The sequence below is a fragment of the Octopus bimaculoides genome, chromosome 19 (genome assembly GCF_046866305.1).
Source record: "Octopus bimaculoides isolate indiv1 chromosome 19, ASM4686630v1, whole genome shotgun sequence".
NCBI lineage: Eukaryota > Metazoa > Mollusca > Cephalopoda > Octopoda > Octopodidae > Octopus > Octopus bimaculoides.
The window spans coordinates 51,050,450-51,065,449 of record NC_142946.1 but is presented as its reverse complement, the minus strand read 5'-3'; the positions used below and the strand labels follow the sequence as shown (position 1 = coordinate 51,065,449).

At 29.4% G+C, this 15,000-nt stretch overlaps 1 protein-coding gene across 9 annotated transcripts in view; it reads left to right on the top strand.

The window, feature by feature from the left end:
* Positions 1 to 11,562, top strand: part of LOC106882031 (uncharacterized) — a 368,620-nt gene extending 357,058 nt beyond the window's left edge. For 2 of the 9 annotated variants that reach the window (XM_089337687.1, XM_089337688.1), the window contains one exon: positions 11,407 to 11,556. In XM_089337687.1, coding sequence (XP_089193813.1) covers positions 11,407 to 11,410 — 4 coding nt within the window. In that variant the 3' untranslated portion in view covers positions 11,411 to 11,556. Of the gene's footprint in view, positions 1 to 11,406 lie in introns of all 9 variants that reach the window. The other 7 variants (XM_089337684.1, XM_089337692.1, XM_089337686.1 and 4 more) reach the window with 5 other exon arrangements.
* The last annotated feature ends 3,438 nt before the right edge of the window (positions 11,563 to 15,000 follow it).

Genomic DNA, 15,000 nt, shown 5'->3' with positions numbered 1-15,000 from the left:
TGTATTTATATATATACATTATATATATACATTATATATATATATATTTATATATATACATATATATACATATATATATATATATATATATATATATATATATATATATATATATATATTTATATTTATATTTATATTTATATATATACATATATTTATATTTATATATATATATATACATATATATGTATTTATATATATATATATATATATATATATATATATATATATATATAACGTGTATGGTTTGCATTTTCATTGAAATTATCTATTGTTGCATCGAGGAATGTTACTGATGTTGTGAAGAATTACCCCCTGTGATGACCGTGCCTGTCCGTGCCACCGTAATGGTTGCGCCTGTTTCTAATGCACTGTTGTTGTCGTTGTGATTGGTTGCCTTCCTTTAAATAACTTTCGCATTTGCTATTTGTTGCGGCTTGTTACTGTCAGTGTTTCGGTTTTTTTGTTTGAGTTTTTTGCTGATTATTGATATTTTTAACTATTTCATGTTATATCATGTAACAATATCGAGATTGTTGTTTTGGATTGTTTTGTGCGGATCTCCAAAGCATTGAAATTAACAGTCATGAAATTGGCAGCACAGGTTTCCATTACTTCTCACGCAGACTATGATAGACTGTGGCACTGATAATACATAATTTGGCCCTTGTGTATTTTATGTTTGAACAAACGAAGAGATGTTCCCGTACTGAACGGGTTTTTGATCGTCGGTTACCTTAGTCGGACCTGATCTGGGGTAAATACCAACAACAAAGTGAAGCATTAAGGGAACTACTATGTGCTGTTCCGGTCGGCTGGAAGTAGCTAAGGTCCCTCGTCTTCGCAACCCAATAACTCCATAAATACAAGGGTTTCGAATATCAGACAGGATGGATATCACAGCTTTTAGTCATTGACCACACTAATTCAAAAGTATGAGAGGGCACAGACTTTGGTGCAGTTTGGTGCTACATCAAAGCATATATTCCGCAGCATGGAAACTCTTTGTCGTAGTTGTTATGTAGTCTTATCTCTGACAGAACAAACGAAGAGATGTGAAAAGTTAACTGGCTTTGAGTAAAAGAAACTACAGGAGGATCAGTTACTTGCGATATTATTCAACGTATTCCCCTCTCAGGTTCACACACTTATTGCAGTGGTCCTTCAGTTTTTCCAAACCCTATAAAAGAATTCGGAAGTTTGGGTCTCCAATCAGGCCTTTCGTAATGCCCTTAGAGCCAAGAAATTTTAAGCATTCCCTCGAATGCATGACAAAATATGTTCCAGTCTCGACCATCTCATCACTTTTGCATATCAGTGATTACATTGTCCAATCTATCCATCTTTATTGAAGATTTTGGGGATGTGAAAAGAGAGAGTTTTCGCTGTTATTTCTTATATACACTGAGCGGCGGCTTGGTGGCATTTTGTTTTTTTACTCTGTAGAGTCCAGAACTCCGTAGATTCATTTATCAATATCACAAAAGATATCAAACCTCACGCAGTAATTGTATATAAAGTAAACTGGAAGTAAAGTTTCACTGCCTTCTTCCATGCTTCTGAACAGACAATTGACGGAATGCTGTTAATTACGCGCTTATGAAGCCTGCACGGCTCATATGTAGCTCTGTAATCTTATCATGCAGCGAGGAAATATTAAATGCTATTTGGTTTCATAAGCAAAGTAGTCAAAGAGCAGCAACTATTTTTAAGATAATAGAATCGATTATCGTCTGCTATAAGCTAGAGACTGGTAACTCGGCCTGTAAGAAATAACAAATAACTCTCTCACAAATCACATTTTTCAATTAATTTTTTTTAATAGATGGTACATAATTTGGTCCTGGTACGTTTCATGTTTAAAGAAAAGTACTACTCTTCTTTGATCATCGGTTACCTCATTCACGCCTGAACTGGGGTAAATATCAGCAACAAAATGAACCAATGAGGGAACCTCTGAGTATATGTTTGGTCAGCTCGAAATAGCTGCAAAATATCCTTCAAACCATATCCTTATATCTTCACAAAAAAAAAAGAACAGGACGCAGTATTCTGAATCTAAAGAGGCCCACAGTACGTGTATGGTGATATCCACATGTTGTTGTTGTTTTTAGCAATTCCTACGGAACAACTGGTTCAACAGACATACCTATGATAAGAGCCATTCCAGTTCTGGCCATAACGTATTACGTCAGGCATAACGTATCCAGGATTACATAGTAAAATTTTGACATCCATACCTAGAATGTTAAATGACCACGTACAATATTTCTTATAAAACAAAAGGTCACTACTCCTAGAATATGACGATTCATTCACAAGTAAAGCAATTTAATAAAATGGCTTACATTTGTAATTACTGTGGTTGATATTGTTTGTGTTGTCTAGCCTCAGACCTGATCGAGCACACTTATAACCAAGCTCGTTGCAGTCAAGACCAAACCCCGTCTTTTTGTATATCTATGTCTACATGTTCAATATTGCCTTTTGTTAAGGGTACTGGGCTGTGATTTGAAGGATATCCATCCGTGATTCGTTTTTAGTAGCAACTCAAACTACGGCGAGTTCATATAACCTTAATTGATGAGGTGGTTGTAGCAAAGGGAGGTAAATTTCTGTTTAAATATGGTTCTGGCAATCAACATATAAATAAAGAATTCGGTGTTAATCCATTCGAATCAGATACATTAGAGAGGAGAAATTCCTTCTGAGAAACGGATTAACATGTGCGTTAAGGAAGAAAGGCAATTCTGATAGTTTAAAATTAAATAACTCAGACAACGGAGATTTTTTCCTTCAAGAACAGGACACAAACGGTAAGTTCAGAAAGCTGGTATATTGTATTAATGACCGGACATATCAAGAAATGCGAAAGATATGTAAATGCATAAGCTTTAATTACGAGCCTTAATTCTATTTTGCACCAATGATATTCTTTAATTACATTCTTCCAGTTTTATTCCCAATTTGAAGCAAGTTCCTGAGCAAGTTGTGTATGCGGCAGAATTTACAGACCCTACAGTTATATTCATAATGATGTGTGTTCCTTTGTGTCTGTGTTTGTACACCCACCACCACTTAACAACTTTTGTTGGTGTGTTTACGTCCATGTAACTTAGCGGTTCGGCAAAAGAGACATTATTTAGTTGGCAATCTCCTTTGGATTGCAGAGGCCATCTTCTGATGCTAATATTGCAATTCAAAAGGCGGCGGCAAGCTGACAGAATCGTTACAGTGTCATGCAAAATGCTTAGCAACATTTCGTCTGTCTTTACGTTCTGAGTTCAAATTCCGCCGAGGTAGACTTTGCCTTTCATCTTTTTGACGTCGATAAAATAAGTACCAGTCGAACACTGGGGTCGATGTAATTGACTTACGCCCTCCTCAGAAAATTGCTGGGCTTGTGCCAAAATTTGAAACCAATATTGTGATTGACAAAGTAAAGAAATGTTTGTCTGATTTGAATCAGTAAGACGTTGCTCCATCCTTTAAAACTAAAGAATAACTATCAATCATTTCCAGATAGGAGAGTTTCAAAATCAGAGCTTTTCAAATTGGACCTAAGTGGTACAGCTACACGTCAAAACGTTGCACTTCGATTCAGACTCGAAAGTGGGACATAAAATCCTTATCCTCAGGAGGCCATCTTCCACCACAACTTTACTTATATGTAAATATATTTGTATATGCATGGCATTTGAAAATACATTATTTATACTTACATATATATATATATATATATATATATATATATATATATATATATATATATGCATACATATGGATATATGCATATACATATATATATATTCATATAGATAGATAGATAGATAGATAGATAGATAGATAGATAGATAGATAGATAGATAGATAGATACGTACACATATATGTGTATATGTATGTATTCATGTGTTTTTGTACAAATGTATGTATGGATGGGTGTACGTATTAGAACACATCTTATGCATTATTCCACCATATATGATAAGAGTAAACAAAACAGTGAGAGAGCGAGCGAACGAGCGAGAGAGAAAGACACAGAGAGAGAGAGAATACAAAACGTAAAAACAATGGTTTCTTAGATAAGCGGGAAGAGAATCTACTGCACCAAGGAGATAATTTAAGTTCCAATACACTAAAGCAATTATCGTGCATGGTTGCATTTATATATCTATGTTAGTGCTTTTGAGCGCTGGCTTCCGTGGAAACATGAAAGAAAAGCATGATCTATTGCCACCAGAGAAAATGGTAATATTCAGTGCGTCTTGGTAAGTTATGGTAAAATAACAAACGTGTAGTAACTGACCCGAATACCTCTATATCTAAAAGGATGTAATACGGAGGTGTGTAGAACTAATATATGCATATTGAGATAGATATAATATATCTGTGTACTCGTACTTATGGAGGGTTATTTGATTCAGTATCATTCATCGATAAATTGCATATGTGTATACGATTTATACACGCACAAATACACACAAATACGTATATTTTCATGCATAAATATATGTGTGTATGTGTACAAATATGTATGTATATATCAACAAAAATGTATACATATACACATATGGATATGCATTTGTATGTATATGTATGAATACATATATATATATATATATATATATATATATATATATATATATATATATATATATATATATGATTTGTAATGAGATCATTTTTTTTTTAAATATTCCTCAAACTTCATATCAAGTACTGAATGAACATGTATGTATATAATAGTATTATGTCGAATTCAGAACTACAGTATGTTTATACATAAACTCGTACTGACGAAAACACGCATGAAAACAAATCAACGCATATACATTAATATATATATATATATATACATGTAACATTTCCCTGAAAATGCTAATGTATTTTTGGCTAACAGAAGCGTATAAAATATACGGTTGTTGATAAAACGCATTATGAATATGCATTTTATACGCTTGCACTAGCCAGAAGATACGTCCAGGAAAAAGGAATATGTGTGTGTGTGTGCGCTTTATCATTGGTAATTCTTATCCATGTATATAAATAAATGTAAACGTTTCCACAAATAAATGGCATTTCGTGTTTGAAACTCCGAAGAAGCTATACGAGGATACTCAAGCACTCAAATATTGAACCTTATAGCGGAAACACCCGTATGATAATGAAGTTCATAATATAATTGTTTATTCCTTTTGCCGTTACTATTTCATAATGTGGAATACTCAACCACTTTTCATGTTTGTGGAACATCTAGATGCTGATTCGAAGAAATACTTGGAAGATTTCATCTGATAACCGCTTCTTAGCCGAATCTATGAAGCTTAATATGTACTATTTGTGTTCGCGTGTGTGTTAGAAAAGAGAGATAGAGAGAGATGTGCGTTAGCGAATTTGCTGTCTCTTTATTTCTGCATAAGCGTATGCAAGTTATTTATATACACATACGTACGTATGTGATACGGTTTCTAAATGTATAAATATGTTTCAGGATATACAATAGCTATAGAACTACAACGTAACCTTTTGGGATGCATTATTCGAATGCGGAGAGAATAGAAAATAAAGGTAAATAGAGAGATAGAGAGAAAGGGAGAGATAGAGTGAAAGGAGAGAGAAAGACAGAAAGAAAAATATGCGCGAAGAATTAAAGATTGAAAGGGTTTTCCTTTTTTTTTCTTTTTTAATGACTGATTTAGTGTCAGGAACTGTTGTGGAAGGTCAAGCGTAAAGACAGGCAAAGGAATACTTCGACTTTGAAACTAGAAGCGATAATGATTGGTGGACGGCTTATTCTACATCTCAAACTGTTACTACGCGCGCGCGCACCTGTGTGCGTGTGTATGTATGTGCGTGTGTGTATGTGTGTGAGTGTGTGCGTCTGTGTGTTGTGTGGTCTTTGGGCTGTAGAAAATACTCTTCTTTTGGAAAAATCTCATTGATAATGTTAGTCAAAGTGCAATGAGATCAGATGCTTTAAAATAAACCTACTGGTGTTATAACAGTCTACGAGATTTCTGTAGTTGCTGCTGGTGTTGATGATGATGATGATGATGATACTGTTGTTGTTTAGCCTTCGGGTCAGCGCCTTGATCGAGAAAATCTATGATCTAAAGCATTCCAGCTATGATCATCTCGTCACTGTTTGTTTGTTCTTTTCTTTTTACTTCTTTGCTGCTTTTTTTTTTTAACGCAATATTGTATCTAGGCATAGTGTATCAGGTATAGTGTATCAAACATTGAGTATCAATGTTACCATGGTTATAGGAACAGAAGGCTTGAGCTGCATAGCTAACAGTTTCAAGGTAATAAAGTATTGACTTTGAACTTAGCCAAATACAGCTCTTCTTTGCAATTATGGATCATTCGTTCTCATTTTTATGCATAAACAAGGCCAGTGCTGATTCTTTCACTACATTCCACCATTGGTTAAATCAACTCCAGCACGTGACTTTATCCTTCTTTTCTACTCTAGGCACAAGACCCGAAATTTTGGGGGAGAAGGACATTTGATTAGATCGACCCTAGTGCATAACTGGTACTAAATTCATCGACCCCGAAAGGATGAAGGGCAAAGTCGACCTCGGCGGAATTTGAACTCAGAACGTAAAGACAGACGAAATACCGTTAAGGATTTAGCCCGGCGCACTAATGCCAGCTTTCCACCTTACGTGACTTTATCGTATGATAAAGTCACGTAAGGTGGAAAGTCAGGTGATTTCGAAGTTAGCATTGTAATCACGAGATCTTGAGTTCGAATTCAGTGGACTCGGATCTATTCAAATCCATTTTTTTAACCATTGACTTGTTTTAGTCATTGGATTGTGTCCATGCTAGGGTGCCACCTTGAAGGGTTTAGTCTAACAAATCGACCACATTACTATTTTTTTAAAGTCTACTACTTATCCTATTGGTGTCAGACAGACAGACGGATAGATAGCAGACAGACGGATAGACAGACAGACAGACAGGTGGACGGATGGATGGATGGATGGATGTATAGATAGATAGATAGAGGGACAGACAGACGGATAGACAGACAGACGGACAGACAGACGGACAGACAGACAGACAGGCAGGCAGACAGGCAGACAGACAGACAGGTGGATGGATGGATGTATAGATAGATAGATAGATAGATAGATAGATAGATAGATAGATAGATAGATAGATAGATAGATAGATAAACTACACATTTTTTTCAGTTTCTGTCTTAGTAAGTATATCTGATTAAACTTAAAACAGTTTACTGGTAGTTGCGAAACAATATCTTAGGTAAATCTTACAGTGAATACATTTTGTTAAGATATATTGAAGTCTATCTCTATTAATACAGATTATATTATAATATTGCACACGTAATGCTATAATATATTAGAAATTCTTAGTTTGATGTCAAATTTTATTGGCTCTCCAATCGATTGTATATGGTTTGCCAGCTGTTGTTAACATGTAAAACAGCATTCATTTATTAAAACTGAATTCATTATCTTCATTTTCCTATAAATTTTGTTGAATAAGTTAAAGATGTCAATTGAGTACACCAAACACAATTTACATTCTGAAATATGTGATTGGCTGTTTGCTGGTATTTTTCAAACGTGCTAAACAGTATGTGTAAAACAAGCTGTTTCTTATTGATTACAACTTACATTAATACCAGCATTTAAATTTGTTTGTTGTCATGATTTAGTATATCGATTTCTTCAGATCCAACGTAAAGTGAAAGTAATTGTACGTAGTATATACTATACACTTTTGAATCCACACTCATATATTACTCAAATTTATTGTAGTTACTTATATACAGTTAAAAAGTGATGTTGGCTCTTAAATGTGACATGGCTTAGACAGAGGAGACACCTATAATGTCTTCCAGAGGCTCCAAGACAGGCAGTGGAATGAATATAGGAAACTGCTACTTGTAAACTATCTTCAGACCAGAAACCTAGTGCAAGAACCTTCTTCAGAGTGGGTTCCACAAAAGGCATCCAGGACCATATTACTATTTGTCCGAACAGGTGCACGATGTATCACACAGCAGGTGCCCAAGTGATCGGAGAGCAACATGAGCGTGTGATGAAGTGTCTTGCTCTAGTGCACAATGCACCATCCGGTCCAGGAAACGAAATCACGATCTCGCCATCGTGAATGGAACACCCTAAGAACTAGGCCATATGCCCTCATGCCCTTATGCACACATACACACACACAGACACAGTGGCGCTCACATGTATGTTTGAATGTATATAAAGGGTGAGCTGGCAGAAACGTTAGCACGCCGGGCGAGATGCTGAGCAGTATTTCGTCTGTCTTTATGTTCTGAGTTCAAATTCTGCCGAGGTCGATTTTGCCTTTCATCCTTTCGAGGTCAATAAATGAAGTACCAGTTGCGTACTGGGTCGATCTAATCGACTAGCCCCTCTCCAAAAATTCCGGGCCTCGTAGAAAATTATATATATATATATATATATATATATATATATATATATATATATATATATGTACACGCGTGCACATTCACGGAGATATATGCAAATATAATGTGTGTATGCGTATGGTTTGTGTATATATATTACATATACATATATATCGATATATGTATATAAATTTTGCGTTCTTTATTTGTTAGCACATCTATCGTTCATTCTCTCGTTCGTTCGCTGGTTTGTTTGTTTATTTGTTTTGTGGATAACTTCCATATTGTTCGTGTGACAAAATTGGCATTGAGCCTAACCAAATCGTTTGCCAATTTCTTGTGACCAATGACACCACTTCAACACAATAGAAAAATGGTACTTTTTACATGCCAATTTCAATGGTAGACAGCCCCATAGGAGGGCATGAGACGCTGTCACGAATATATATATTCGATACTGTGTGTACGTGTCAAAGAATTGAATATAGTATATATATATATATATATATATATATATATATATATATATATATATATATATATATATATATATATATATATATATATATATATATACAAGAATTTCTCTGCTTCTAAAAGTATACTTGATTAAATATATTATCCATATTGATAAACACGATAATCTTCAACTATGTGAATATCCATATAGAAATACGAATCCCAAATAAGGCATACATTTATTTTATATGCAGGTGTACACGTGCATACACAAACATGCAAACCTACTTGTGTGCATGTGTATATACTTATACGTTTATAAACACACACATACACATACACTTATATATATATATATATATATATATATATATATATATATATATATATATATATATATATATATATATATAGTGGCACTCCGTCGGTTACGACGACGAGGGTTCCAGTTGATCCGATCAACTGGAACAGCCTGCTCGTGAAATTAACATACAATTAACGTACACGTGTCTGTAAGCACTCCACAGACACAATTTCAAGATATTTTAACGTTATGTTGGTAAATATATCTATTAAAATGCGATGTGAGTGGTATATTCATTTTTGCGTAATTCGACGACAGTTTATTCACCGCACTCTGTATGTATAAACCCCAGCACTGAATTTCCTGTTTCCCAATATTGAAATATTTCGATACAATATGTATGTATGTATTATGTATGTGTGTGTGAGAGCGTGTGTGTGTGAGAGTGTGCGTGTGTGTGTACGCATGTATATATGTATACATAAAAAAATATAGATACATATAAAGGAAATATTTGAAAACGAAACGAGTCAAGGAACTACTTCATGTTATTCTTACCACTGCTATTCTATAAGCAAAGATACGCAGCAGAGAAGAGTAATTCTTGTAAAATAAAATTTTAAAATATGATGCGAAATGTAAATAGTAATACAAAATATTTTCAAAATAGACATGTTAATTTCCACGCTACAGTGAATGTATTGTAGTACAAATGGATTATTTATTTAACTTGTTGAAAGCTGGGAATTCCTTAGTAAATGACTTTGGAATTGACTGCGAAAATTAATTTAGATATCTTTTATATATATATATATTTTTTTTTTTTTTTTTTAACGTGATACGTTTCAGAAAATCAAAAGACACGCTGACTAGAACCATTAATGTAAGGAGGTGTATGTTCTAAGTAGACCAACCACAACTGAAAATCTTTAGATTATTGTTCTTTAGTTTTTGAGTAGATTTTGAAGGTTAAATATTAAATCACCTTTTCGAATGCCTGTATGCATAAATATACTGTGAGAATCTCCTTGAAGAACATTTTTAGTAAGTCTTACATGTTTGTTTGGTTTGCTTGTATAGGGCTTTTTGATTTACTGTCATCTGCAAGTGGTACTACTTGGTATATTTATGTTTTAGACAGGGAAATAACACTTTCCCACATACAGAAACTCATCTACTGGCATGTGTCTGCGCATGTGTATCTATGATGGTTGTCTATGTTTGCGTGCACGTGTATGTATGAAGGTTGTCTATCTGTCTGTGCATGTGTATGATTGTTTATCGTTGTGATGCAATATTGGGACCAGGCACGGGATTCAAGAATCCTTAATGAATCTGTTGTCTTTTGAAGCCTTGATGATATTTCATCATCCAAGGAAGAAAAACGGTCGAGTGTACTGCTCAGGTAGACAAACTTGGCTACCATTTTCTTCAACTGAGATAGATGGCTCCATAACGCAAGCCGGAACATTACAGCAGTTTGGTCCATATGTGACAGCATGCTATTGTTGTTTTATTTTAAGCCGAAGTTAGCCCTGATAAAACAGACGTGAAGTAAGTGGGCAGATGATCGACCAACAAGATATGACTCATATCAATACTTCCTATTATTCAGCATTCATATTTAGTAGACGAGTACACTTTCAAATTCTACAAAATACCACGAAATGTGGTCTTCTCTTAAAACTACGTGGATTATCTGAGGGAAAGGTCGGATCGATATCCTAGAAATAGCCACCATATCTTCCTCAAACGATGACACCGGCTATAAAGATTCATTGAATTATATACACATACATTATGGTTGCATAAAAAAGACGTGCTGGTTACAAATGAAACACCTTCGATCAAGGAATAAATATCAACAACAATCGATAATGATTGAAAATTGTAAAGAAAATATACGCACAGATCTACACAACCTTAAAATGTTACGAACAAATAAAAGAAAAGATTATAACATTTGTAACATAATAAACGTGTATATGATGCAATGTTTGAGTTCTGAGGTTTTCAGATTCGAACTTTTTTATTTTATTAAAAATGTTTTAACTACATGAATATAATTTCTCAAAACGATTTTACGAAAACTGTTTTATTCAAGTATTATATAGTGATACGTCACTGAAGTTTTGTTAATTCACATGTGACTAATTAACTATTTTTTTAAAAAATGTTAATTAATTTTCATTTTTTTTCGTTCTTCTCTTTCTTTAATTACAGATAAGACTGAAGTAATCAATGCAGAAGCATAAACGCAGAAATCACTAAAGTAAATTCTAGAGATGTGCTGTTCCATCGCGTATAAGATCGACTGAAATTAAGTGTATACCCATCATATATATATATATATATATATATATATATATATATATATAGACATATATATAGTTATATATATATATATATATATATATATATATATATATATATATATATATATATATATATATATATATATATATATATATATATATATATATATATATATATATATACATATATATATATATATATATATATATATATATATATATATATATATATATATATATATATATATATATATATATATATATATATATATATATATATATATATATATATATATATATATATATATATATATATATATATATATATATATATATATATATATATATATATATATATATATATATATATATATATATTATATATATATATATATTATATATATATATATATATATATATATATATATATATATATATATATATATATATATATATATATATATATATATATATATATATATATATATATATATATATATATATATATATATATATATATATATATATATATATATATATATATATATATATATATATATATATATATATATATATATATATATATATATATATATATATATATATATATATATATATATATATATATATATATATATATATATATATATATATATATATATATATATATATATATATATATATATATATATATATATATATATATATATATATATATATATATATATATATATATATATATATATATATATATATATATATATATATATATATATATATATATATATATATATATATATATATATATATATATATATATATATATATATATATATATATATATATATATATATATATATAAATATACATGTGTATAGATGTATATGTAGGGCCATGTGTATATATATATATATTATATTATATTATATTATATAGATATGGATATAGATATATATATACATGTGTGTATATTTATTTCTATATCTATATATATTTCTTTATATGTATATATATGTGTGCGTATATGTATATATATATGTATAAATCTATTTGTTTGTGTATATATGTATGCATATATGTATAAATCTATATATGTATATATATAAATATATATATGTATTTATGGATATGTATGTATATATATACGCATTTATATATATATATATATGTGTGTGTGTGTGTGTATGTATATATATTGATTATATGCATTTATGTGTAAACATGTAATTACATATACATGCTTATGTATATATATATATATATATTCATACAGACACGAATATGTATAAATTTAAATCTATTTATATGTATAGATGACACATACATATATATACACATATATACACATAGTGTGTGTGTTTGTGTTTGCATGTACGCGCATGTGTATGAATATATATATATGTATATATATGTATGTATATATATATGTAAGTATATATATATCTATCTATCTATATATATACATATATATATATATATATATATATATATATATATATATATATATATATATATATATATATATATATATATATGTATATATATATATATGTATATATATATATATATATATATATGTATATATATATATGCATATATATGTATGTATTTATATATATGTATGTTTAAATATATATTTATATATTTATGTATATATGTATTTATATAAATATTTATATATTAATGTATATGCATATATATATATATATATGTATGTATTTATATATATATATACATTTACATATGTATGTATACATATATAAGTATATATGCATGCATACATATATATATTTATATATGTATGTATACATGCATATATATATACATATATACTGGTGCATATTGATATATATATACAAGTATACATGTATTTGTGTGTCTGTACGTGAATATATGTGTATGTATGCTTCGATGTACATATGCATGTGTGCATTTACTCAAACATATATAATGTTATTTGCCTATTGTATACATATACATCTCTATGCATATATACTTGCATATATATATATATATATGCATATGTATATATATATATATATATACAATATATATACATACATATATGTATATATATATATATGAGTGTAATTGTATTAACGTATATATAGATTAATGTATATATAGATTAGTTTTATACGCATATTCATAATTATATATATAAAAATATATTTGTAAATATATACATTATGTATGTATATATTTCCATATATATATGTATATACAAATGTATATGTATTTATGTATGTGTATGTACATATACATTTACATATACATATATGTACATATATATATAGCTATATAGTTATTTATATTTATTTGATATACATATGTGTGTATACATATAGCATAACTGTATCTATATATGTATATATATACTTATATAGAGAAATGTGTATATGTAAATAAAAACATTACACATATGTGCAATTTATGCATTCATATATATATATATATATATATATATATGTGTGTGTGTGTGTATATGCATTGTATATATATATATATATATATATATATATATATATATATACATATATGTGTGTGTTTACATACGTGTATACATATTTATACATATATTTATGCATATATATATATATACATATGTTTATATTTGTATATATTTATATATATTCATATATATATATATATATATATATATATATATATATATATATATATATATAAACGTACATACATATTCATATATGTGCATATATATATATATATATATATATATATATATATATATATATATATATATATATATACATATATATAGTTACATATATATATATGTATGTGTGTATATATAAATGTGTGTATATATATGTATATATAGATAGACTGATCACATAACTAGTCAAAAGAAAACTCATTAACCATACCATTGTAGGGAAGTACAGAGATTTACAGAGAAAAAATTTTATTTAAAATTATAGTGATTATAGCAGCGGAGATGTTAATAAATGACACAAATAAAAACAATAATATTAATTATGAATTTTAAAATATATTCTTAATCATACGAAAATCGAAAAATGCTAAAATTAGATAAAGAAATTATTTAAAAACAATTACTCGTTATGTGATTTAATATGATAATAATAATAACAATAATAATAATAATAATAATAATAATAATAATAATAATAATAATAATAATAATAATAATAATAATAATAATAATAATAATTGTAATATTATAATGATGATAATTATCTTAATAATACATCAGTGTAACGTTAATACTGTAAATATTTCATTTCATTATGATTTTTGCTAAAATAAACCTATATTTTCCTAAAAGAATTTTCTGTCTTCGCAGTTGTTTTTTTTTTTCTTTTGTTTCAATCATAAAGATGGAGGTTTGATGAAATCGCTTCAGCACCGTACTCGAAGTCTTAAAATGTTCAGTTTTTATAATACTTGTGTCAGTCATTGATCTATGGCTATGTTGGGGCTCTCTGTTTAATGCATTTCAGTCTTTATTTTAATTCTT